The following is a 25,901-nucleotide window of genomic DNA, read 5'->3' as shown; positions in this document are numbered from 1 at the left end:
GAAATTGCCTAAGAGCGTGTTTGAAGCAAAAAAAAAAAAAAATATTAAATGAGTCATTTTAAACTATTATTGTCAATAATACCCTCATGTTTATCTCTCTGCTTCAATTATTTTTTCGCTCCATTGAAATATCTATCATAACACATCTGAAACCAGGCTTCATATAACATTCTTAAAAATACGAAATGCAGCTGCTTTTGCCTCCCATTCACTTTAATCAGGTTATCCTTTTGTTCCTCTCCATTTTCAAAATTCTCAATTTCATTAGATAATATCGATAAATGAGAGCTCCTGATCACATGTATCAACGCCTTCATTGTCCAAGCCAAAACCTTATCTTGAGAAGCAACCAATAGGATTCTCTTGAGAAGCATCCAATGGTATAAAAGGACAAATATCACATGCTAAACTCTGCAGTGTCAAGTCAAAAAGGCTCTCAAGATATGCCATCATTATTTGATATTGTATCATAGTACCTATTATTTGCTAATGCTGCTTTTGAGAGAAATTTTCAATTTTTTTTTTTGAGAGCATGCCTGTTTACCATGACTCACGACCAATTGTATAAATGAATTATGATAGCCTTGTATTATTGTATTATGGGGACCAAATCTTTATATACAGACCAAGGAATCTCTTGGCTGTCCAAATATTGTAATTATTCAATTCAACCCATCATTAAAATGAATATTACTCTTTAAGTTCTATACATTATTGCTCAATAAATTATAAATGACAAATGATCACTTTTAATTGACCATAAAATTGACAGTATACAATACATAATTATTTTACATATTAGTTCAACGTTGGATTAATGATCCAACAAAAGTCAATAGAGGAAATAAATCTACAACATGAACCTGTTATTCTGATTTTAACTGTTGATTTCCGTTGATTTATAATATAATTTCATGAAAAAAGAAATTGGTTCATAAAAAAATAGATGAGAGACCAAAATATAAAAAATAGAGATTTGAATGTAAAAGTTCAAACTCATTTCTACTTTTTTTTTTCAATTCTCCAATTCCACTTTTTTTTTTCTTATTCGACGGAAATAATTAAAAATATTATTTAAAGCTTCAAATTACAGTAATTTCATGTTAGTTGTCAAATAAAGAGTTATATATTCATTGTCAGCAGAATAACATGCATGTTTTATAAATAAAATGATCTTGTGGTTGTGGTACATATTTTTCATCATATAATTAAATGCAACTTGCATTAAAAAAATCTATATGCTTTGTACCTAGACACAGCTGTAATTCTTCACTCCCTCATCTATAGGTAGCTACAAATATATATACTTTATTTCTTTAATTGAAGAAAAAAAATTATAGATTTATATTTACAAGGTAATTAAGCCTTGTTATACATGCAAGAGACTTTGACTTTTCTTTTGCCTACATAGTTACCCTTCTTATATAAAAACCTCTCTTCCTTCTTATACCATCCATCTCTATCTCCCTCTCACTGTATCTCTTTCTCTTGTTCCAACCAAATAATTAACTAACAAAGATGAAGGATGTTAAAAGCAAGATGCTTGTTCTATCTTGTTTCATTATGATAATTTGCATCACACCATTAGAAGCAGCTATACCAAGTAGAATCAAGAAAATTATAGATGATGTGAACAAAGAGGGGCCGTATCTCGGCATAGTTGTGCCGAATGCCTTCGAGATGAACCCTCTTCTCAACTCTAGCAACTTTGTTGTGAACTCAAAGCTTCCCTACTTGGATTTTCAAGGTATTTAATCATATTAAGATTAGTTAGAGGTGTACAAGAGCAAATTATTAACCAAGTACCTATTCCGAAAAATAACATATTTAAATTTTATTTTGTTAGTTATGGATTGAATTTTAATTAATCCGTCAAATATATATTGGTTATGCATTTCAAATATATTTATGTTTTAAATAAATTATGCTTGTATCGTTGTATTTGTGTATTTACTATTGATTAATAATATTGTTGTCTAATGAATATTAATGTTCTTATTGGTAGCTAGTAAAAATATATTTTGTGCTTCTATAGAATGATATTATATGAATATTTTTCTGATTAGTAAGAATTTTATTTCTTACTTTTTAATTATTAATAACTAGCTATTATGCTTTTTATATATATGATATTTTTGTCAATGAAACATCATGAGATCAAATTAGTTACAATGCAAATGAACATTTGTTTGCTAGGGGAGCAATTATATATATATTTAATTCGACCTGTGCACACATCTCTAAAATTAGTAGCTAAGTTACTGTTGTTGCTACCTGCATCAAGCATGTGTGCTCTTATTAATTAATCATATATTCCTTGTTTATAGAAAGAAAAAAAATGTTTGAGAAACTCTTTCTCATGGTGCTTTAACATAGAAGGATATTATTGTATTTTACCAAATATAAAAACAATACCATGAAAATATATATGGAACACAAATGGCATTAGGAAGAGAAAAAAATTGTTCTCTTCCTAATGATTTGGATTTTGGAAGGAAAAAAAAAATGTCATTTTCTTGTCAGCTACGTACCACCAGCAATTTGAGCAGTTTTCAATAGGAAAATGTGCTTGAATTTTGGTACAAACTCTCCTAAATTTAATTTGTTGTCTTCCTCATAATACAATGCAAGTGAACAAATGATTTGGATGTTACATCCTTTTCATAAAAATCAACACAATTATTGGTTTTCTTTGATTAACATATATAGTATCTTTCTAGTCATGTCACTATCAAGAAAATTCAAAATTGTAATTTTCTATTCATGCATAAGACTGTAAGAATAGTATGAAGCTTTGAATTGTGATGTAAATATTCCAAAAACCAAAGATATTTTTAGTTGCAAATGTTGGAAAATTTCTTCCTTTTTGTGCAAGTAAGTTTGCATGTTAGCATAGGGACAGATGTCCAGTCAACATAGCTCAAGTTGTTACTTGAGATTCATTGGTTTTATAAATTAAAAGTCAAAATTAGCATTCATCAGGACCAGTGTTCTAAATAGCGTGTTATAGCGCCGCTATAGCAGCGCTATAGCGTTTTTGGACCTTAAACGCTACGCTATGGTATCAAAACGCGCTATTTGAGCTATGGGCGCTATAGCGGTAATAGCAGTCCGCTATAGCGTGTAGCGCAAATAGCGCGCGCTATGCAACATGAGCTGTTTTTTCTTTTTTCTTTTCAATTTATATGGGTTTTAAATAAAGGCTCATATTGGATTTTAACCGTGATTTTTTTTTTTGCAATTGACATATTAAGCCTTATAGTAAACTATTAATTATTAAATGAGAGATCCATCAAACGAAATCAAATAAGGAAGCTACAGCGCGCTATGCAACATGAGCTGTTTTTTTTTTCTTTTCAATTTATATGGGCTTCAAATAAAGGCTCAGATTGAATATATTAAGATATTTCTTGAAATAAGAAAATGATACTTACTATATGATAGTTTGAATATTTTGAATAGATTAAGATAATTAATTATGCCATGATGTTTAGGTTATTTTGAAATTTAAATAGAAAAAAAATATAGATTATGTCATGATGCTGAATATATTTTGAATAGAAAAAGATTGATAGTTTATGATATTAGTATCACTATGGATATTTTGAGTCGCAATTTGGACTTTGTATTGGTTCAATATGAATATTATAATTTTTTAATCAATTTGATGTTATTTATTGTTCCATGAGACTTAGATAATGTTGATATTTAGTACAAATATATGATATAATTTTTATAAAAATAAAAAAATATTATGTGACATAGCTTTCGCTATAGCGACGCTATTCGCTATAGCTTTTTTTTTAGGCTTCCTGCTATGACGCGATAAACGCTATTTAGAACCTTGATCAGGACCAATAAAGGATTCCCAAATTGTCAATGAATCTCAATTGGACTTGATGGAATCATATATACGTGCAATATTGATTTTTTTATGTTAATTTATTTTGTTTCTTTTTTTGAAGGAAGAAGATTCCACCTTGGTACTGTAAAAAACAAGAAGGTTATTATGGTCATGACAGGTCTAAGTATGGTAAGCAAAAAAAAGATTTTTTTTTTATTTAGAATTACGTTAAAATAATTCATTCAAACAAGCCTCCGAAGACTCGATTTTCTGTAACTAGCCTCCACCGATCCCTAGGATCGGTGGAGCAAAAAAAATCACAACTACACCGGTCCCTAGGACCGGTGGAGGCCCATTTCGCCCTGCTGTGGCAGCTGCACGAAAAGCTACAAAAAACAACCCTACACCGGTCCCTAGGACCGGTGGAGCCTCAAAACCATCTCTGCACCGATCCTGTGGATCGGTGGAGAACACAGATATTTCAGGTGCGTCCCGCACCTCTCTTCTTCCCTCTTCTTCCCTCTTCTCCCTTCTTCACTTCTCTGCCGCCATTCTTCTTTCATTTTTTTTTTCATTATTTCGTTTTTTTCAATAGAATAGAGGAGTTGCCATATGAATAGATCGCCACCACCATTGTATTCAGCATCGTCTCCTGATTATTATTGTGAGTTTTTTTTTACTCATATGTTTATATTTAGTGTTGTAAAATTAAAAAATATTTGGAGTTAATTTAGAGTTTGATTTAGTGTTTATTTTTTACTCATATGTTTATATTTTAGTTTTTTTTTACTCATATGTTTATATTTTGAGTTTTTTTACTCATATATTTATATTTAGTTTATTTTTTACTCATATGTTTATATTTATTGTTTTTCTGTACTCATATATTATGTAGTGTTTTTTTATATGTTTATATATTTAGTGTGTTTTTTTTACTCATATGTTTATTTAGTATTTTTTTTTACTCTCATATGTTTATTAATTTAGTGTTTGATTTTTGTTCAGCAAAATGTCACTGCTATTGATCAATGTGTATTATGGTGGTAACCTCCAAAGCACTTCAACAGGTGTTGGTTATGACATAGGGGCTGCATTTACCTTTACTGTATCTGATTCTACCAGTTTTGCTATTATAAAACGGCAAATATACGTTGGACTTGAATTGCTTCCGAGTCGAGTCAAATTGACAATCAGGGTACGTATGAACACAGCACCGCCCGGATCGTACCATTTCTCACTATTTCGGATAGAAAATGAGGAAACTTGGGATGTTATTAAACAAACTGCAGCTCAAGTGGCTGGATTTAAGGTTGTAGAATTGGTAGCTGAGGCGCACCAGGCTAGAAACCAAACCAATTATGATCCGTGTCCAGATAGTTTGCCTGGAGGTAGTAACACACCGTCGGTTCAGACCGGCTTTGATCCTAACTCGGGCAGTGTACCTGTACCCACCTACACACCTCTGGTTCAGGCCGGTGACGGCTTTTGTGAGCAATCAGATGAAGACACAGAATCTGATAGAAGTTCTTTTGATGATGATGATTCGGATGAAGAATGGAATGCAGATATGGATGAAGCAGAGGCTGAAATGAACGACCGAGAAATATTGAAGGATTGGCACAACTCAATCCCATTCCTCAATCGAGGACCTAAGCATCCATGTTCCTCATTCCACGATGAATTGCCAATGCCATACGCGGATCGTGCATTTTTTGCAAACCCCCCCAGGTTAGATGAAAAATTTGCTGAAGGTCAAATGTTTGAATCCAAAGCCAAACTAATATCAGAACTTGCTAAATTTCACCTAACCAAAAACACAGAGTTAGATGTGCTAAACAGCAACAAAACAAAGTATAGAGTTAAATGTAAATCTTCTAAATGCAAATGGAAGCTGTATGCAATTGTAGTACCAACAGGTGCATGGACAATTTCCACCAACCCGTTTATCCACACATGTTTTGGCAGTGCTGAAAGGTTGGATAGTCATCAAATGACTTCTAGAGTAATTGCTGATATTATTAAACCGGCTTTGAAAGATGATCTGGAGTTAAGCATTAAAATGGTCAAGCACCTGGTTAAAGTTAAATTTGGGACAGTAGTGCCCTCGTATAACAAGTTGTGGAGAGGTAGAGAACTTGCAATTGCGGACTTGTTTGGGAGTTGGGAGAAGTCTTATGAGGTGCTGCCATCGTTTTTGGCTGCTATCAAAGCGTCTAATCCAGGTACACAGTACCTACTAGAAAGTGAACCATCAACCAAGTTTAATATCAATATTTTCAACCGGGTTGCATGGGCATTTGGGCCATGCATTGAGACATGGCCTCATCTTCGACCCGTTATCAGTGTTGATGCTGGGTTCTTATCCGGAAGGTATAAGGGTAAACTTTTTATGGCTTGTGCTTACGATGCAGAGCAACAACTCTTGCCACTTGCATTTGCAATTTGTGAAAAAGAGTCTATAGAAAATTGGGGTTGGTTTATGAATTGGTTGCGTATCAATGTTGTCGGACCAGGAAAAATATGTGTCATCTTGGTATACGAGGGGTGTTTGAGGCTCCTAATCTGGGATGGTGTGAGGAACAAGGTGAAGCTGTACACCGACTGTGTTCACAGCATATTTGTGAAAATATTTGGAAAAGATACCCTCAAAAGTGGATCAAAAAGGTATTCAAGAAATTTTTTGAGAAGAAAAAAATCTGGAGATTTGAAGAGGGGATGGATTTGATTAAGCAAAGAGATGCAGCTGTACATGACTACATTATGAAATTTGGTAAATGGCTCCGCAACTCTGATGCAGAGCCTTTGGCTCTGCATAAGTGGGCACAAGTGCATAATGGATTCCTCAATCGGTGGGGGTATAATGACAAGTAATGGCTCTGAGGTACTAAACAGTGTATTTAGGATTGTCAGGCAACTACCTGTGTGTGCAATTGTTGATAAGACCTTTTATAAGTGCGTCGACTGGTTTGTAAATAGGCGGGAGGCCGCGATTGGATGGGAGGCAACGGGATTGGATTTTTCAATGAACATTACACAAGTTTTACATCGTCGTAATGAGAAAGCAAGAAAACATGATGTAAGACCGATGTATTATGGCCATAACAACTATGAGGTTATTGATAAAGATGGACTTCTCGAGACAGTGAGTTCTTTATATGAAAAATCTAATTATTTACTTTCACGTAATACATTTGATGTAAATAATTTTTTTTAATTGAAGGGTGTTCGGGGCGAAGTGAAGTACAATGTTACCTTCCCTCTGGAAGGAATGCCTATATATTTGTGTCAGAGACCTCAATTAACAGGAATCCCATGTAACCATGTTCTTGCAGTTTGTTTCTGATAGATACACCGATCTCATACCACGCGCGTTGAACCAATGCATGTACATATGATGCCTCCCCATGTCATATGGTCTCCGCTCTCTAATTATTATTGCAGGATTCTCGATGAACTCACTATGAGTAATCTTCCAACAACCATCCCTTGTTGCGTTGCCATCGTGATGCCACGCCTCTCTTAAATAACTGATCCCATCAAATGGTAGAGGAGGAGGAGGCGGGATCTCTTGGTACCTACCAAACTGGCGCATGACCCTATCCGCATGCTGATACTCTACCATCCAGAAATGGATTACGTAACCGCAGCTCATCCAATACCTCTTTTGTCCTCGAACATGTCTAGGTAACTGATCATAGTAATCAACGTATGGTCGCCAGTTAACTGTCTCATCAGCTAGTCTGTCGAAGTTATCTCTATATGTGGCTGTACCACCTGTCAAAAAAAATATAAATTTAAAAAAACAATTATAAATCTATCGAATTCATCTCGAATTATAAATCTTTATACCTAAGTGAGGGTTGTGTTTCCACAAATGTCGAGTGGTCCACTTCACACCGAAAGCATTTCTCGTATCCTCATCTGCACCACCGAAGGGAGGTGGCTCTTCCTGGGGATTAGGCCGACCAATAGTAAATCGAGTCCATGACCAAATCTGTAACAACAACATCGGACCCGCTATCGTGTCTACTCCTGCAAGGCAAGCACGTGACAACTCTCGATAGAGATGTGCGAGTACGGCACCTCCCCAATTGTATTCTTGTGGAGTCTCTAGATCATTAATGAATTGCAAGTACATCGCAGGGACTCCATCCGTATTAGAATCCGGAAACATAACTGACCCGAATAAATCCATACAAAAACCTCGGGTGTACTGTGCAAGTCTCTCATTACTGTCCCACTCTTGTAAGGGTTCACTAAATTTGGCCCGCACCCATTTCAGTCTAATCGAATAAGCAGAGACGGACAATCGTTCTTTCGATGTGTTAGGATTATAAATCCTATATTTATATGGCATTGTCTCAATGAGGTTATCGTAAAAAAGAGCCGGATCAGCTCCTAGATCATACTCTAAGTATGGGTTCCAATCAGTATCGCTGGTGCCAGTAATCGGGTCACCTGCAAATTAAAAGAATTATACAATCAACAATTCACCTTAAAAAATTAGTTATTTAAATTAACCGATAAACAACTTTAATTAGTTAATTACCCTTAATCGGTAAGCCCCATAGACATGCAACATCTTCCAATGTCACTGTCATCTCACCGACAGGTAGATGAAATGTATTGGTCTCCGGCCTCCACCTCTCAACCAGAGCACTAATCAAATGCGGATCAATCTTGCAATCATTAAGGCGAGCAATTTGATACAACCCTAATCTCTTCATAGCATCTTCCATCCGACTGTTGTAAGTAATACGAGTCTTATGTGAATTTATCTGGTTCAATGAAGAGGAAGGCTGCCAAAAAGAAATAAAACATTATAAACCCTTCAAATACTTCATATAATATTTATTTGCAACAAATAATTAATAGATATAATCAAAATTACCATATCACGAACTTTCCATGCTCTGTGGTTCTGTGGTGCTAATTTCAACAGCTCCGGATAATTCACATTATCCATTGACTCTGTTAGAAAATTTGATAAACAATATTTTTGCAACTAATGAGAGTCATCACACATAATTATATAAACAAACATTTTTTTCAAGCATATGACTACAATAATCAAAATTTATGTAAAAAACATATCATCTAATTTTGATTTTAATAATAAACTTCATGAATATTACTAATTTTATACATTATAATTTTATCTAATTTTAAACTTCATGAATATTACTAATTTTACACATTTATAATTTTATCTAATTTTAAACACCATGAGAGTCATCACACATTTATCTAATTTTATACAAATTATAATACATATTACTAAAAAATTACATTATACTACATGAATACTTAATTACACAAATTTATTCTAGATAAATACTAAATTACACTAAATTAACATCAAATGAACTATAAATTAACACTACATTAGCACTACATTACACTAAATTAAAATCAAATAAACGCTAAATTAATACTACATTAGCACTAAATTACACTAAATTAAAATTAACACTAAATATACTCCAAATTAACACTAAATTACACCAAATACTAATTTCACACTACATTTCACAAAAACAATCTAAAAATACTAAACAAACTAAATTAAATTAGTTATTTATTTTAATTCGGCTAAAATAAAAAAATTACAAAAAGAAGAATTTTTACCTTATCAAAATCGTAGATCTGAAGAGTTTCTAATTCTCTTCGACGATCTGAACATTTTGAAACAATTGGATGGACAAATTGTTGAGTATATTGAAAGAATAAAAAAAAAAAAAAAAAAAACAAAAGAACTCACCGTTTTGGAGAAGAAGGCTCGGACAGGGGAGAAGAAGGAGAAATGGGCGTGGCTGCGTGGGGATTTTGAGAACAAAGCTCCACCGATCCTAGGGATCGGTGGAGGGCTTGCTGGGATCTTCTGTGGCCGAGTAATTGCGGTGAGGAAAAGTGAGCTACACCGGTCCTAGGGACCGGTGTAGTTTTGATTTTTTTTGCTCCACCGATCCTAGGGATCGGTGGAGGCTAGTTACAGAAAATCGGGCCTTACAAGGCTTGTTTGAATGAATTATTTTAACGTAATTCTAAATAAAAAAAAAAATCCAAAAAAAATCTGATCTTGTGTTTTCCTTATTGTTTTCCATGTATTTTTTTGTGGAGAAACTTCATAAAACAAAGCAAGGTTGATATTTATGTAAAATTATGATATGCAGCTTAATTCTGGATTGAGCACTCAGCTATTGCTAACTCTGTTTAAGATAAAAGGAATTGTTCATTTCGGAATTGCGGGAAATGCAAATTCAAATCTTCAAATTGGCGACGTGACCATCCCGCAATACTGGGCCCACACCGGTCTATGGAATTGGCAGGTAGAAATTCCACCAAAACTGAAAAAAAAAAAGAAAAAGAAAAATTGACTTAACAGATAAAAGCTACACTAAATTAAAACTCCTGGAACTGTGGGTTATTTGTGTTTTGCCTGGTCCTGGTACAAGCTGGTACCGAAGTAGCACAGTAGACAGTACAATGCTTAGCATGTACACCTTAGCATTATCTTTTAAGGGTTTGATAAGTACAATGTTTAGTTTGGGGTAATGATTTTAACAGAGCTCTTTTAGTTTCATGCAGCACACGGACTATAGAATTAGAACACGACTGCATATGGTTCGTGCGTTGCATGAAGCTATAACTGCTCTGTTAAAAAATTTACACTTAGTTTGGTGATGCATGGTGTACATCATGCCCTAAAACTATCACCAATTTCTAATCTCAAGGTAAAGGAAACATCTTGCTTATATAGGTCTATAGTTGGAAACCAGTGTAAATTTGTTATTGTTCACTTGAAATTTTCAAATGATATAACTACAATATTATTTCTGATGCATGTGTTACAGCGGTACGGTGATGATGCTCAAGATGAACTTGCTTTCGAGGCATCTGGTGATTACACAAGACAATATGGAAATCTAAATTTCTCAGATTATGATGTTGACCAGAAGAAATCGGGAAGCTATTTGAACAGTGTTTGGTACCAACCAGAGGAGGTGTTTCCTGTAACTGGTACTCCAGAAGTTCGACAACACGCATTTTGGGTCCAAGTTGATCAAAACTACTACAATCTCTCACAAAAACTTGAGGTAACATGTAGTTTGATCATTCAGATTTCACTTATCTGCTTGTTAATTCAAGAATTTTCGAGGAGACCAGTTCTTCGGCATTTAATGCAGGGGTTAGTACCAGTAGGTACCAGATGGTTTTTTTTGTCTTTTTCTTTTTGTCTGGCTAGTTTTTCAAGATCAAGCCATAAAAATCAATAAATCTCAGTTAGAAAAAATATCAAGGAACTATTTTAATCCATTTAATTAAACTAAGCACAGCTCTATATCAGGACTGAGGCTACGGTACTATGGATCCATATTTTCATTTCCAAAGTTCAAATAGTCGGTCCGAACCATTCATAATGTACTCGGGGGACAAGTTTCACATTTTTTAGAATTTTTTTAAATAGGTAGAAAATCACTTGATCAAAAGATCCTCAACCCTCCAAAAATAGTTATTTTCTACCTGTCTAAAAAAATAGTAAAAAATTCTAAAAAATGTAAAATTTGGCCTTGAACCAAATGGAGATCATATTAAGCGGTTTGAATCGACTGTTTCGACTTAGAAAATAGAGTTATGCATCGACAGTACCAAGCACAGTGTGCTATGCATAGTACCATAGCCTCACTCCTATATCGGACACACAATTACAATTTATAAGTATCAAAATCCAAGGCTGTAACAGCCAACATACATTACTCAAATGAAAAATCAATATAAATTTTCTTCCAGGGCATGAATCTGACAAGATGTGTAAATGCAACGACCTGCTTACCGAGGAGCCCCATAGTAGCCAGAGTTGACAAGGGGTGCAGTGCAAACACCTTGGTCGACAATGCAGCGTACCGACAGTTCTTGCAATCAAAATTCAACATAACACCGATTGACATGGAGACAGCCGCAGTAGCGCTTGTATCTCTCGAATTCGATAAACCTTTCATAGCAATTCGGTCCCTTTCTGACCTGGCCGGTGGTGGGTCGGCACAGTCGAACGAGGCTGCTATTTACTCTTCTTTGGCGGCTGAAAATTGTGTCGCCGTTGCCGTGAAATTCATCTCCTTGTTGAAGTACTGATTTAGATTAATTATTTATTTATATTTTTGAACTTGTTATCCCCCTCTCACACCCCCAATTGTTTATATGGTGATTATTCATTGAATAAGAAAGGATGCAAGTACATGAGATACTATTGTTTGTTATTCCTTATTTTAAAAAAATCTTTTTTAAAATGTGCGAATCATTTTTGACAAATTTTCTGAAACAATATTATGAACAGAAGTCTGACAAAAAAAATATTCTCTTTCTTTATTTTGATTTTGTAAAATACAACATCTAAAACATTTCAGCTTGGATTCCACATGAAGTTGACACATATCTGAAAGGGTAAAAAAATAGAAGTACAATAAAAATAAATAATCAAAGCCTACTGTCGGCAACTTTTGTGCCTTTGGATGCTGACATCCACTGTCGGCCAATGGCAACGAGCTCTCCAGTAGATTTCGTCCTCACCTCTGCCACGACAGCTGTCAGCATCCCCTTTTTCTCAACCACCCTGCTCTCCATCTCCACCTCCTCCTGAAATCCATAAAAGTCTCTGATATCAGTACCTTACAAGCGGGCCCAGATATGATAGGACTGTACTTGGTTTGTACATGCTGGATAATGTAAAGATGAAAGATCCAAATATCCAATAATATTTCCAAACAGCTTCTTACTCGGGTAAAGATTTTAACAGAGCAGTTTTGCATTCATGCAACACACAGACTATAGAATTAAAACAACGCTACATATGGTTTGTGCACTGCACAAAGCCAAAATTGCTCCGTTAAAATATTTATACTTACTCTTACCATACGGATCTGTTCCTTTAGTGGAATGAATTAAGGATTTAAGCTATATTTGGCATGATGAGATTACGGCATATATTTATTAGCACCACCTACAGCCTCAAAATAGATAACCACTCGTATAGGTCCCTACTAGGGTTCTGTAAAAAGGACATGATTAATAAAAGGGAAATGAACGTACATTGAACTTGGCATGGGAGAAGTATGATATGTTAAAGTCCACAGAGACATTGATAATGCCATCAGCAGATATAATAGCCGCTGCACAGACATCATCGATAACTGCCGCAATTGATCCCGTGTGCCAATTTCCATTTTCATCCTTTGTAATTGGTTATAAAGAAGCATGTCACACTTCCAATCAGAAATTGCAAAAAGGAGCCTCAGGCTCTCAGTAGAACTTCTTTATACCAGTATTATATGGGCTAGTGGAAAACATAGGAATTTCAGAAGAAATGCACGAGCTTTTGCTCAAATGTATCATTGGGGAAAAAATTGAGGCACCATTGAACCTTAAACATTAGCATACAGTATATTGAAGAAACTTATCTTGGTAATGAAATAGTGTTTTACATAAACCATTTGAGTCAGAGTGTGTTGTGTACCAGTCAGTACCAAGACATACAGTCATGTATCAAAAATTCATGATCAGTATATTAAAGAAACTTAACTTGGTATCGAAATAGTGGTTTACATGTACCATTTGAGTCAGAGTGTGTACCAGTCGGTACCAAGACATACAGTCATGTATCAAAAATTCATGATCAGTATATTGAAGAAACTTATCTTGGTACCAAAATAGTGTTTTACATGTACATTTTAGTCAGAGTGTGTACCAGTCAGTACAAAGACATAGAGTCATGTATCAAAAATTCATGATCATGTTCAAATGACAAAGTACAAACTTTGTATTGCAATACCAGTTGGTACCGAGACATAATGATCGAATGGTACCAGTATAGTCTGAATAACTAAAAAAATCTGGAAATAAGAAATCAAAGTTTTGACTTGAAAAAAGGGAAAACTGTCTGGAGAAATGGAGACGAACAGTGAGATGCAAAGGGATGCGGAGCGTGCACCGAGCGCAGCCATTTTCTACGAGAGAGACGCGGAGATCAGGCAAGCCGAGCGCGTTGAACATACCGCCTTCGCCTCTCCACAGCGATCGCAGCACCTCTTCCCCTCCAGTGGCTATCTTGCTCCCCAGCGTACTGGACGCCTCCAGCCACCTCCTACCCTCTTTCCCCCACTCCGATAACCTCTGCTCTCGGTTCAATTCTTCTCTCATGGCCGAGCTGTGATAGGTTGGTTCGGTGTCTCCGTTGCTAATAAGAAGTAAGAACAGAGACTGTTTACCGGTTCAGGTTGGTTTGGTTTGGATATGAACCGTTCGATCAGAATTCGGGCCAATCCGGTTCAGGTTGGAATTCACATGGGACTTTAATATTCGTGCGGATCCTGAACGAACGGAACTGATCTTAAACCAAACTTGACTTTACGGGATCCGAATTCCTGTTTACCGTAGTCAAAAGTCTCCGTATTTACTGCGGTCAATACGGATTCACCGATCTCTGGTCAAAATTAAATAGTTATATGTTTCTGCGGCATATATTGTACGCGACATGCTGTGGTATGCAACTGACAACGTGATATACTCCGTTTCTGCTTCAGGTTTTTTAGCAATTTGGGCCCACGCAACAGTGAAACTTTGAAGATATGCTGCTCAAGAAGTGTGGCTCACAAAACCTGACCCTAATTCTGGACAGGTGATACGACTCCCCTGTCCCCTGTGGCTGTTTGTCCTGAGCATTTTCTGGGGTTTTTGACTGACAAGTGGACCCCGCAGGGATTAAAAGATGGCAGTGGCAGGGAACTACTGAACAAGCGCATAAAGCCATAAACAATTGTCGTCTGGATCTCTCTGAAACTGTGTGAAGCGAAGGCATTAATTAACACAGAACCGCCTTCACTGCTACGCCTCGTTTTGTATCGTTTCAAATTAAAGAGAGAATCTCGCTAGATTTCAAATTCATAAAATCAAACCCCCCCCTTTCAAACTTTCGAGTACACCAAGCCATTAAAAGATTCCCCACCCCTCTTTCACTCTCTCTCACTTCTTCTATACTTACAAGCTACAGCTCAGAGAGACAGAGAGAGAGAGAGAGAGAGAGAGATGAGTGCGACCAAGTTCATAAAATGCGTGACAGTAGGAGATGGTGCGGTTGGGAAAACATGCATGCTCATTTGCTACACCTGCAACAAATTCCCAACTGTCAGTCCTTCCTCTACCTCTTTTTGTTTTATAAATCTTTTTTTTTTCTCCATTTTCACCATCCTTGAATAAATGAAGTAGGGTTTTTCATTTGGGACCAAATGCCCTTATTTTGAATCTGTGGTCCTGGGTTTTACTAGGGTTTTACTGTAGCTATCAAACCTCTCGGTTTTCAAATGGTTTGTCTCCACTTGAACATAAACTGGACCTGTCCCTTAATTCCCTCTGTTTTTTTTTTCCACTTGTGTCATTCCCTAGAATACATTGGCCGAGTTTCAATTGTATAATCCTACAACCCAATTTTAATTTACTTGTGGAAAAAAAAAGAGTTTCAATTGTATAATCCTACAACCCAATTTTAATTTACTTGTGGAATTTTTTCTGAGTAATGTCCAAATTAAGGAAAAATAATTTTAAAATTGGACCTATTTTTGACAGGATTATATCCCAACCGTGTTCGACAACTTCAGTGCAAATGTATCAGTCGACGGAAACATTGTCAATCTGGGCCTCTGGGACACCGCAGGTAATTCAGATTACCATGTAAAAATCACCGTGTTTCGCATTTAATTGCAGGGCCATCTTTTGAATTTAATGTTCAAAGATGTTTTTATTTTGTTTCTTTTTAGGCCAAGAAGACTATAGTAGATTGAGGCCACTTAGCTACAGAGGTGCCGATGTTTTCATTCTGGCATTCTCTCTGATCAGCCGACCGAGCTATGAAAACGTACTTAAGAAGGTATTAATACTGTACCAGTTATCTTGTACCAGACCAACACTAACCAGGCTATTTTGGTCCATAATTGCATTTAAAAAGCATCAAATTATGGTTTTAATCTGTCTCCATCGATTCATACTGTACCAGGTAAGGTACAATGTGGGTTGTGTCAAGTTAAGTCAATCCTTCATGTGGTTTTAATCTGATATAACTTACATATTAGTTTTTATAGAATTTTTATTGAATTTTTGTTTTTCCAAAATAGTGGATGCCTGAGCTTCGCCGTTTTTCACCTAATGTTCCTGTAGTCCTGGTGGGCACCAAATTAGGTTCGTAAATAAATCTATTACCTTTTTTATACTTCTAATGTGAATCACAATTCGTAAATAAAAATATTACCCCGCTGTTTTTGCAATAAAAACACAATTTACCATATTTGTCAATTGCAGATCTTCGTGAAGATAGAGCATATTTGGCTGACCATCCAAATGCTTCTGTTATAACAACTGCTCAGGTAATTTTGTTTTTCATTTTTTTAATCTTTTTTCCTTTATTTTTTGTTATGAAATTGTTGTTTTCTGATAGTAAAATAATTGCAAGTTCTAATATGGGTCATAAATAATACAATCTCAGGGTGAGGAACTTAGGAAACAAATTGGTGCTGTTGCTTACATCGAGTGCAGCTCTAAAACCCAACAGGTATGCAGTATTATTTTTGTCAATCACTGATTACGAGTTATTTCTTATTCTTTTGACCGATTGATGTATAATTTCACAATTTATTGTCTGATGAATCTTGAGATAAATCTGTATTCCATATGAATTACATCATACAGAGCATAAAGGCGGTTTTTGATACGGCAATAAAAGTGGTACTTCAACCACCAAGAAGGAAGGAACCTGTCAGAAAGCAACCCAAAAGAAGCTCTCGTAACTCCATGAGGTATTTAACACTTGTGAATCTCAATTTTCTTATATGTTGACATACTGTTTAACTAGACTTTACATAACATGTCAATGGGTATGGTATGGGTGGAGTGGACATATCCACATGATATTAATCTTATCCATACCCTATCGTTACCTGTTAAGATGGATAATGAAATGAATAACGGGTAATAATTAAATAAATTTAATAGTTCATCAAATATAATTATTTTCATATCATCAAATATAAAAAAATATTGTTTTTATCCCATTAATTTAAAAATTATAATTATTAATGAAATATAACTATATAAAATATTAATTCAATCTAATAGTAATAACAAAATATTATGAAGTTATATATATATAAAATCTTAACCATACCCTTACTAGATAAGCTAAAGGAAAATTTTTCTTACCCATACCCAATCTATTAACAAAAAAATTCTTACACATACCTACCTTATCAAATACAATATGGGTCGGGTAAACTGTTAAAAGGGTTTCATTGAACAAACCTTGTTTGTTTGCTTGACCGATCATTTATTGATGTGTAGGAGACTTATTTGCGGGAGTTCGTGCTTTGCAAATTAGGATTCGAGAAGGCATTTCTAAATGATAAATATGTAAGAGTACTGAAATAGTTGAGATGAAAGTTTTTGCTGTGTGATGTTAAAGTGTGAACATTTTGTTCTCTGTAGTATGTTCATCCAAGGATTGTGTCATCTCTGTTGTTGAACTAATGTAAGAGATGATATCTAAAGAAAACAGATCTTAGCTTTTGGAAATTTTGATATTGTTATTATGATGATGTTTTGGTATATCTTTATTGAATTGTTTTCAAGTACCTAGAATTTGAGACCCTGTTTTTTGTATATTTTTGGTGCAAACATTTGCTTGATAAGCAGAAAATGTTTTACATAAAAATTTGCTACAATTTGTGAGCAAAACTCAAGACTAGAACGATACATGTCAAATTTGTTAATTATTATCATAATTTCTATCATATCAACAAACCATTAGCTGTTCAAGCTACAATCTTTAGTTCTCAGTTTCTCACAAAAAGAAAAAGGAAAAAAAATAAAAAAAGCATACAAACTTTTTTTGTATTATCTTTTATCTGGGAGAAGCCATCAACCACACTTATTACAAAAAATGATGTACATTGGTTATGACTTGTGACAACACAAACTAATTTCACTAGGTCATTTAACCATGAGTCCATGATAGATAAATAACAAAAACACAAAACACCTTGTTCTCTTCTCTGATCCATGAGCTCCTTAGCAAGACCTGTAACATGCAATTCATTTCAAAAGCAATTGATGGCTTTATTTATTGTAAGAAACAATACACAACTTCTAAATGGGTAGATATACAAACAAACCCCAAAAGAAAAAGCCAGGAAATTGACAGGAAGAACAAAAAAATAATCAATTAGATTTGACCACTATCTTCTAATTTCTTGATAGCTCCACATTGATTCTCTATTCCATGAAGCTAGAACTGATTTTTTATCTGTACCATAAGTAAATTATAAAATTAAAGATATACCATCAATTTTGGACAATTCCATTTTATACCATAACTGCTTAATTATTCAGCAATTCATTATTTTTATTTCTTTATTTATAGCTCAAAGTTGATTTTCTTTATTCAGAAGTCGGTCATTTTTTTACCTGTAAAAAGAAATTCTTTAACTAGTGCATTAAAAATATACCATTGATTTTTGTTATTTGTGTTATGAGAGAGCGTTTTCTAAAATGAAAATGTCCAAAATTGTCCGAAATTGATGGTATAGATGAAAATTTATTATTTGATTATGCAACTGACAAAAAAATCGGTAACCAGAAACCCAGTGAATGGTAATTGGTACAATCAGGTATGTTTGTTACATACTGGTACTTTACCAATTGGTTTTGAGGTCTGACCTCGTTGTTACAGTTGGACAACAGTAAATAATGGGCAGAATTTTTGAAACTTAATAGTACCTCTTAAAAGTGGCAAGAAAAAGCGCGCATTTTAATTTACATCACTGTTGTACAAAAGCCTGCTGTTGTAAAAGCCCTGTTCATTACCGATACCTCTTGAAAGGTACGCAATGCCAGTATACTTTCCACAAAATGCTCCAGTTATAGGTTTAATTTCACGACCATCAATCATATAATCGTTGTTCTCATCAATAACTGTAAAATCTGCTGGATTTCTGTTAACTATGCAAATGCTCTCGGCTGGTATGGGCCCATTGCCTATTCTGTACCCGGACTGGGTTCCGCAGTTGCTTCTTGGGCTTGTGATTTCCTTTTGTAATTGAGAACCATACACTCCGAGTCTGGGCTGCGGCCGAAACAGCTTGCACGGATTTTGATTCGTAATTACTGGTGCATTATATGGGCTAGCATTAGCAAAGCCTCTTAAATTCAGGCATTGACTGGAAGACGTTGATGCATTCATCAACTGGAGAAGATGTGTGGCTGGGATGACCTCATTTTGGTACAGCTCGGTCTGCAGTACCGGTACCGGATTTGAATTGATCTGGAGTAGAGAGCGACTTAAGTCAACACACCTCCCCATGCCGGGTTGTTGAATTAAAGGACCATTTGGGAATTGCTTCATGTACCCAAAAGAGGTATCTATTTCTGAGGTTCTATTAAATGCTGATCTTTCTGTTGAGAAGTTGATCAGCGTCCTGCTCAGTGGCATGTTCTGGGGTGATTCCCTTGAGTTTGAATTTGAATTTGAATTTTTATTATTTGAACCAGAATCGGTTTCGTCTGTTAGGTGTTTCTCTCTGAGGCTTTTGGCCAGGAGTTCAACTATATCCATTGGGATATCATTTGAAATGTTTTCAGAGATTTTTTGTTTCTTTTTCCGAATCCTCTTAGCACTGAATGCTGCTTTTGAGTTCTCCATCTTGCGTTTCTGTGACACAAACTGGAAAAAAAATACATATATATATAAATCTATAAGATAGTATTCCTTTGATGTACCTGTATGTACTGGCACTTAGCCAATTAATATGCAAAAAGCCCCATGTAAACACAAAAATAACAACAAAATAAATTGAGAAGGGATAATCATAGACTTATAGTTGATCAAAAACTGGTACCGGCAACCAACATACTAACTTAGAATTGCAAATTACATAATTAAATTTTTTTACCTTTGATTGGTCGCCCTTAGAATTCACTTCCTTCTTTCCAATTAACTGCAATGGCTTATGGCAACTCTTCAAATTAGTAATTTCAATGCCCGTTCCGGCAGCACAAACAAATTTTCGAGGTTTTTTTGTCCTTTTCCTTCTCACAACGGTGCCAATCAACAACTCTTGTTCATAATTTTTCTTAACACTAGGCTTCTCCAAGCTTAGCCCCAATGAAGAAGGATAATTTACATTTTGACCCTCTAAATTTTTTATTTTGGCGCATTTATTGTGACTTGTTGTTTTCATACTCTTTTTCCGCCACAACTTCCGACCAAAGGTCTCATCTACAACCTCAAGCGCCTTATACTTTTTCTTTGATTTGGCTTTTATCAACCCGGATTTACATGTAACTTCACTTGCCGGATTCTTTTTTACGGGTGTAAGGTCTTCATCCACAGAATCAACAGGAGTGTGTTTTTTCTGAGATGGCGATACTACCTCGACAGTCTTATAGATTTTCTTGGGTTTGTTCTTAATCAACGCAGATTTACATGCAACTTCACTTGCCTGATTCTCTTGTATGGGTGTAAGGTCTTCATCCATACAATCAACAGGAGTGCATTCTTTCAGAGGCGGCACTGCTACCTCAAGTGCCTTATACTTTTTCTTTAATTTGGCCTTAATCAACCCTAAATTACCTGCAAATTCACTAGCCTCGTTCTCTTTTACCGGTGTAAGGTCTTCAGCCATACCGTCATCTGAAGTGCATTCATTCTGAGGTGCCACCGACTTATCAGTTCCTATAATCTCTGCTATTGACCGCACCTTCCGTGGCGCCTTCTTTCCATGAACTTTAGATATTTTACCTACAACTGGACTTTCAGGTAAATAATTAGTTCTAGATGTTGTAGCCATAAGTTTATGAACTTCTTTGCTTTTTTCCAGCTCGATGCGAGTCTTGGTTCTCTCCTGTTCTTGAATGACCCGACGCTTTTCAGATTTAATAAATGTGCTTAGAGGTTCATAATCTGAAGAATCTTGACTTGCAGCACATAAAGTTGCCTGTAAGTGGCAACCTGAAAATCAAAAGTCAGAATGTTAGCCAAGTTGAAAACAAAAGTAAATATATATTAACTGTAGTGGTCATGATAGACACGGTACAACACTTTCTTAGATTTTTTATACTGGCACAGACTGAATATATTACCAACTAGAGTAACAGTGTCAGATATAGTAATTATACTGGTCAGGTTACAAGAACATAACTAAAGTCTAAAAGATTCTAATCTCGTTCCATACTGGACAGGTATTGTTCGCTATAGTGTAGGCTCAAATAGGGGTTCAACGGGTATGAAACGGGTCGGGTGGAAGCATTTTCATACTCTTACCTGTCAAATTAACGGGTTAGGCCTTTTGTGTAAATAAACCTTTTATTTTGTTCTAATATAATCTTGTTATCGGCATCTTGCCGCTAACCATAAAAAAAAAAGTTAACGGAAAAATACTTTACCCTTATCCCGTACCCGTATAAGTTAACGAAAAAAAACCTTACCCATACCCGTCTTATTGAATACAGTACAAATCAGATAAACAAATAAAATGATGTCATTGAATAGATATATATGGGCCATATAAATATATGTATCTATATTTATAATTTTATAATTTTATTTTTAGTAATTAATTTATTGGTTAACAGGTATGAAATAGTCTTTATACCCGATAAGCTAACGAAGAAAAACCTTATCCGTACTCGTCTTATAGAATAAGATACGGGTCGGTTAAACAGATAAAAGGGTATCATTGACACCCCTAGGTTCAAAGCATACTAAGTAGCGAATTACCTCCTGTTGTTGCACATGTTGTATCTTTCTTTGAGTTGCTTCCATTCATAGAAGAAGGGAATGATCCGCATGGCTCCCCTACATTGTCGTGAATGCTATGTGGCACCAAACTTGTACCCAGAAATGAAATCAAGCAGGTACCGACATTATTATTATTATTATCACTCTGGTTAGAGGACATTGCCAGCTCGCTGTTTCCTGTTCTATCAGTAGAGATCACCGTGCTCACGCAACCATTGCAATCCCACCGTCTGAATTTCTTCTGAGGTGCAGGTGGCAGTGAACTCCATGTCAGCTTGTCAGTTTCAAATGGGGAACAAGATAGTGGGTCCCGCTTGCTAGCTTGAGCAACGTACTCTCTGTGCCAAATATAAGAAATAAAATGTGAGTCTTGAATCCAGGGCAGATCAATAAAGGCTGCTCAATGAAACCGTGACAGCACATTTCGCTGTTATAAACTTATAATGCCATTGGAGTTTAGTCTTGTGTTTAGTTGCTTAAATAAAGGTTAATTTGCGTGAAGTTAGTATTTTGAAAACTAAATTCTTCCCTAATGGCATTGTTCCTAGAAATGCTGGTACGAAACAAGGGCAATAACTATTGACTGAAGCTATACTACAGATTCTCTTGCTAGCTCTAACAAATAAATTTTTTATTTTGAGGGTCCCCAAAAAAAATGTTGTTATGACTTATGATTGGAAAGTATAGAAAATGTAAATGAATTTGAATATGTGCTTCTTGCTTTGTGAAATGACATATACAGGTGATTTAGTTCATGTGTTAACAACTAAACAATTTTCTTTTTTCAGAAAAAAAAACCTTTTACATGCACAAGTCAGATTCTGAATAATATATATCATGTAAATCATGCATCCAGTGCATCATGTAAGCATTTATGTCACAAGTTCACTAATTCATGCATGCGTATTATATAATTGTCCGTTGTTATCTTAAATATTCAATTATGAAAAGTAACTAAGTAATTAATTGACTACAGTACTAGGATGCAAGGAAAAGTTATTGAAACGAGATGCTTTTCAAGTTAAATATAAACATTAAGTGTACGCTTTGTACCTAATGAAGAAATGGTCACAGGCTTCACTCTCTAGGTTATTAGTATCATCTTTTACTGCAATGTTTGTATTGTGCAACATATCTCTTGTAGAATTATTGCCCTCCTCCAACAAGCTCACTTCCATCACTGCAAGCTAACATCATTGATCAAAACGTCGTATATGTCAGCAAACAATCAATTCTCTGGAACTTAAATATATCTTTATCTGTACTATGTATATAAAATATAAGAGTATGCAAAATATATATATAAAACATACATCAATCCCAGCCATAACAGTTTGTTGTATGAGAATTGAGAACCACATATACATCTACACTTATTAGTTATTACAATATAATAAAGGTTTCTACCACAAAATTATAATGTTTAAGTGGTATCATAGTTAAGAAACTACTTAATTATCATCTAGATAGAAAACATAGTACAAGAACACAAATAGCTTGTCATGAGGAAAAGAAATGAACATTTGCATGAAATATGCAATTGTAAACTATAAAGTGCTTCCAAGAAGATGTTGCTGGACATAATAAGTAGGTACAGTACAAATGGAGAGAAATAACACATCAAGTTTAGAAGTTGCTTGTTAGTTGTTATTACAAAACTTTGCTAAACTTAGGTCAACCCAATGCAGTTATTTTTTGTTAAAGATTATCTCTATGTATAACGTAAAGCTTAGCTAAGGAAAACTTATTTACAAGTCGTCGTTCTCTATAGTAGAAGCACACACAAAAAAGTTCTTTACAAAGATGCTTACAAAAATGAGGGCTTGTTATGAATCCAGCAACAAGGTGTAGTTAAACTAAAAGAAATTAACATATACTAAGAATAAACTAGTCACGACAACATTAAATATATATTAAAATGAGATCTAAGTAAAGAATGGTGTATATATTCAGCATATAATATGAGATGAGAACATAACACAAGTGTTTCTTTTGCTACATATTTTCTAAACATAAAAGCTAAGAAACCCAACTCCAAATATGTAACCTTACGTAAATGTCACAACACAGTGCAAAGTATATATTCACGACACTAATATATGAATGACAAGTATAAACAAGACTTGAACAAAATATGATGTCTAAAAGGAACATTCCTAGTAGTTGGTTTGCTAAGATGAACTCAAGTTAGACACCTCCAAGTGTTAGCTCAAGAAGTTGACCATACAATAGAGTGGGTTAGTTTACATGGGATGGGAATATATATACAAAACAAAATATTTCACCTTGGAACAACCAATCTATAAGAAAAGGTGCATCTCTTAAGATTTTAGTTTGAATAGCTACATGAAATATAACAGCATCAGTCTAAACTAAGTTTGCATTAGCACCTGTTTTTGGTGCTAAGTAAGATTACAAAAGGGACAAACAGAAAAGAAAAAAAAAATGATTTACATTTCGAACCCTAGAAAAGTTACATGTGATTTAATTTTCCTCCATAAAATCATGACCCCAGATGTATAGACCAATCAAAATCAGAAAACAATTAAGTTTAAGATATACTATTTTATCAATTTCCCCAGCTTCTACGACAAGAGTACATCAAACAATTATAGAAAGAGATATTTCAAAGGCAAAGGTTAGAAAAAGTTCCCAAAGAGAAAAGGAAAGGGAAACTAAAGAGGTAAAAATAAAAAAAAGAAGAAAACCAAAGAAAGAAGAAACTAACAACTGGTACAAAGAAGAGAAAATTAAGAACCAGAATCAAGTAATTGATCAGAACAAGCAACAACCAATTGAAATGAAGCTTAGCTGGAGCTGGAGAGAAGAAGACGAGAGAAAAATAAAGGAAGAAACCCAATAAGAAACACAGCTATAGTCAAAGGGAGATTAGATGGCATCCAAATTAAAGATTTATTAAGATTGAAAAAGGATCCTAATAGAGAGAAGCTAAATACAAGAAATTAAAAGAGAACAAATTATAAATTGGGGAAAGAAACTTACTTTTAACTGGAGAAGCAGCTCATGAAAAATTAATTTGCTTCAAATCTCAGAGAAGAATTGCACCGCCAAGAGAGAAAACCTTAGAGCTGATTTAACACAAGAGATGAGCAGTGCATCAAAAGAGGGGAATTTGGGATCGAAGGAGAGAAAGCAATGCTTTCCTTTTCTACTTTAGGGTTTGGGTTTAGTGAGAGAGAGAGAGAGAGGAGAGAGAGAGAGATGGGGAGAAATTAATTTTAAAATATATAAATAGTAAATAAATGAGGGGGTAAAAAATAATAAATGCAAAGATAGGGTTGTGTGGACATGAATGTCTTGGTGTGGGAAGAGGCGCTAGATGACATGTCATCATCCATACAATACAATTGCGCAAGAAAACAATAAAGAACAATGGATCTTTTGTGTTTATTCATGTATAGCTTAGTATGAGTATGAGCTATATAATATTTACTTAGTAATTGAAGAACTTTTTTTTTTACATGTATATAGAATGAGAGGGTTCAAATGCCTTCATTTTTTGTGCCTCCATTTTTAAAAACTTAAATAACTCAAAGTTTAAAACTTAAACATCAAAATAAAACCGTTAGATGTGATATATGTTATTTTCTCTATGTGCCCATAAAAAATTATCACATTTTGATTTTGCTTTTATATGAATCAATAAACAGAAAAATGAACGTCTAGAAATTATTCACATTTGTATACATTTTTACAAGCTCAAGATTACAATCAAAACAAAGTTGAAATGCCATAATTTTTTATATGTGCATAGATAAAATGATATAGTTCATATCCAACGGTTTCATTTTGAATTTTAAGATTCAAGTTTTGAGTTATTAAATTTTAAAAAATGGAGGCATGATGGAGGCACAAAAAATTGAGGCATTTGAACCCTCCTCATATAGAATATGGTCTGGGGCAGATCTAGGATTTTCGTTAGGAGAGAACAAAAAATATCAAATGGGGGTTTAAATATATTAATTAATTAGGTACTCGATAAAAAAAGAATGCTTTAACTTATACTTTTCAATATTCTGACTTGTAATTTATGATTCTCTAACCTATAATTCTAATTACCAATCATAATTTAAGAAACTTATTTTAATTTTAACCCTAAATTTAACCCGAATTATAAATCAAACATCCAGAGGGGGACAAAAAAATTTTTCGGGAGGTGGAGGTGGGATAAAGTCGATATGAATGTCTAAATCTCCACTAAAA

General features: G+C 34.6%; 4 protein-coding genes across 6 annotated transcripts; 2 read left to right on the top strand and 2 right to left on the bottom strand.

Moving 5' to 3' along the window:
* The first annotated feature begins 1,450 nt into the window (after positions 1 to 1,450).
* On the top strand, positions 1,451 to 12,203 carry LOC144568330 (Phosphorylase superfamily protein). Its single transcript, XM_078318639.1, has 5 exons — positions 1,451 to 1,747; positions 3,966 to 4,033; positions 10,018 to 10,173; positions 10,699 to 10,941; positions 11,636 to 12,203. The coding sequence occupies exons 1-5, from the start codon at positions 1,519 to 1,521 to the stop codon at positions 11,975 to 11,977; spliced, it is 1,038 nt and encodes a 345-aa protein (XP_078174765.1). The 5' UTR covers positions 1,451 to 1,518; the 3' UTR covers positions 11,978 to 12,203.
* On the bottom strand, positions 12,185 to 14,102 carry LOC144568331 (uncharacterized). The gene is made up of 3 exons (XM_078318640.1): positions 13,799 to 14,102; positions 12,932 to 13,072; positions 12,185 to 12,478 (listed from the first exon to the last, which is right to left on the bottom strand). The coding sequence occupies exons 1-3, from the start codon at positions 14,036 to 14,038 to the stop codon at positions 12,320 to 12,322; spliced, it is 540 nt and encodes a 179-aa protein (XP_078174766.1). The 5' UTR covers positions 14,039 to 14,102; the 3' UTR covers positions 12,185 to 12,319.
* A 625-nt stretch (positions 14,103 to 14,727) lies between these two features.
* Positions 14,728 to 17,492, top strand: ROP9 (RHO-related protein from plants 9). The gene is made up of 8 exons (XM_078318781.1): positions 14,728 to 15,022; positions 15,461 to 15,548; positions 15,652 to 15,761; positions 16,006 to 16,069; positions 16,190 to 16,254; positions 16,374 to 16,439; positions 16,577 to 16,683; positions 17,225 to 17,492. The coding sequence occupies exons 1-8, from the start codon at positions 14,924 to 14,926 to the stop codon at positions 17,259 to 17,261; spliced, it is 636 nt and encodes a 211-aa protein (XP_078174907.1). The 5' UTR covers positions 14,728 to 14,923; the 3' UTR covers positions 17,262 to 17,492.
* A 133-nt stretch (positions 17,493 to 17,625) lies between these two features.
* Positions 17,626 to 24,896, bottom strand: EMF1 (embryonic flower 1 (EMF1)). Of its 3 annotated transcripts, none has more exons than XM_078318778.1 (6): positions 24,681 to 24,896; positions 22,731 to 22,857; positions 21,657 to 22,015; positions 19,831 to 20,888; positions 18,659 to 19,601; positions 17,626 to 17,960 (listed from the first exon to the last, which is right to left on the bottom strand). In XM_078318778.1, coding segments are annotated over exons 1-5 (2,457 nt in total). In that variant the 5' UTR covers positions 24,682 to 24,896; the 3' UTR covers positions 17,626 to 17,960; positions 18,659 to 18,689. The 3 variants fall into 3 exon arrangements, with proteins under 3 accessions (XP_078174904.1, XP_078174906.1, XP_078174905.1); XM_078318780.1 differs by having other exon boundaries at positions 18,659 to 19,589; XM_078318779.1 differs by having other exon boundaries at positions 22,731 to 22,864; positions 24,681 to 24,812.
* Positions 24,897 to 25,901: the final 1,005 nt, after the last annotated feature.

Source organism: Carex rostrata, chromosome 17 (genome assembly GCF_964058835.1).
Source record: "Carex rostrata chromosome 17, lpCarRost1.2, whole genome shotgun sequence".
Classification (NCBI taxonomy): Eukaryota; Viridiplantae; Streptophyta; class Magnoliopsida; order Poales; family Cyperaceae; genus Carex; species Carex rostrata.
The sequence above is the reverse complement of the archived record's forward strand: the minus strand, read 5'-3'. Positions and strand labels throughout refer to the sequence as shown.

Bases quoted from the DNA above. Each gene is read 5' to 3' on its own strand.
- LOC144568331 (XM_078318640.1), bottom strand. From the start codon at position 14,038: ATGAGAGAAGAATTGAACCGAGAGCAGAGGTTATCGGAGTGGGGGAAA. The intron at 13,073-13,798 runs GTTCGTCTCCAT...CCAATTACAAAG, and splicing joins GCATCCCTTTGCATCTCACT to GATGAAAATGGAAATTGGCA. The intron at 12,479-12,931 runs GTACGTTCATTT...TATGGATTTCAG, and splicing joins TCTCCCATGCCAAGTTCAAT to GAGGAGGTGGAGATGGAGAG.
- LOC144568330 (XM_078318639.1), top strand. From the start codon at position 1,519: ATGAAGGATGTTAAAAGCAAGATGCTTGTTCTATCTTGTTTCATTATG. The intron at 4,034-10,017 runs GTAAGCAAAAAA...TATGATATGCAG, and splicing joins TCATGACAGGTCTAAGTATG to CTTAATTCTGGATTGAGCAC. The intron at 10,174-10,698 runs GTAGAAATTCCA...CATGTGTTACAG, and splicing joins CCGGTCTATGGAATTGGCAG to CGGTACGGTGATGATGCTCA.
- EMF1 (XM_078318778.1), bottom strand. The intron at 22,016-22,730 runs GTACAAAGCGTA...TATTTGGCACAG, and splicing joins TGTGACCATTTCTTCATTAG to AGAGTACGTTGCTCAAGCTA. The intron at 19,602-19,830 runs GTAAAAAAATTT...TTTTTTTTCCAG, and splicing joins CTAAGGGCGACCAATCAAAG to TTTGTGTCACAGAAACGCAA.
- ROP9 (XM_078318781.1), top strand. From the start codon at position 14,924: ATGAGTGCGACCAAGTTCATAAAATGCGTGACAGTAGGAGATGGTGCG. The intron at 15,549-15,651 runs GTAATTCAGATT...GTTTCTTTTTAG, and splicing joins GGGCCTCTGGGACACCGCAG to GCCAAGAAGACTATAGTAGA. The intron at 16,255-16,373 runs GTAATTTTGTTT...ATACAATCTCAG, and splicing joins CTGTTATAACAACTGCTCAG to GGTGAGGAACTTAGGAAACA.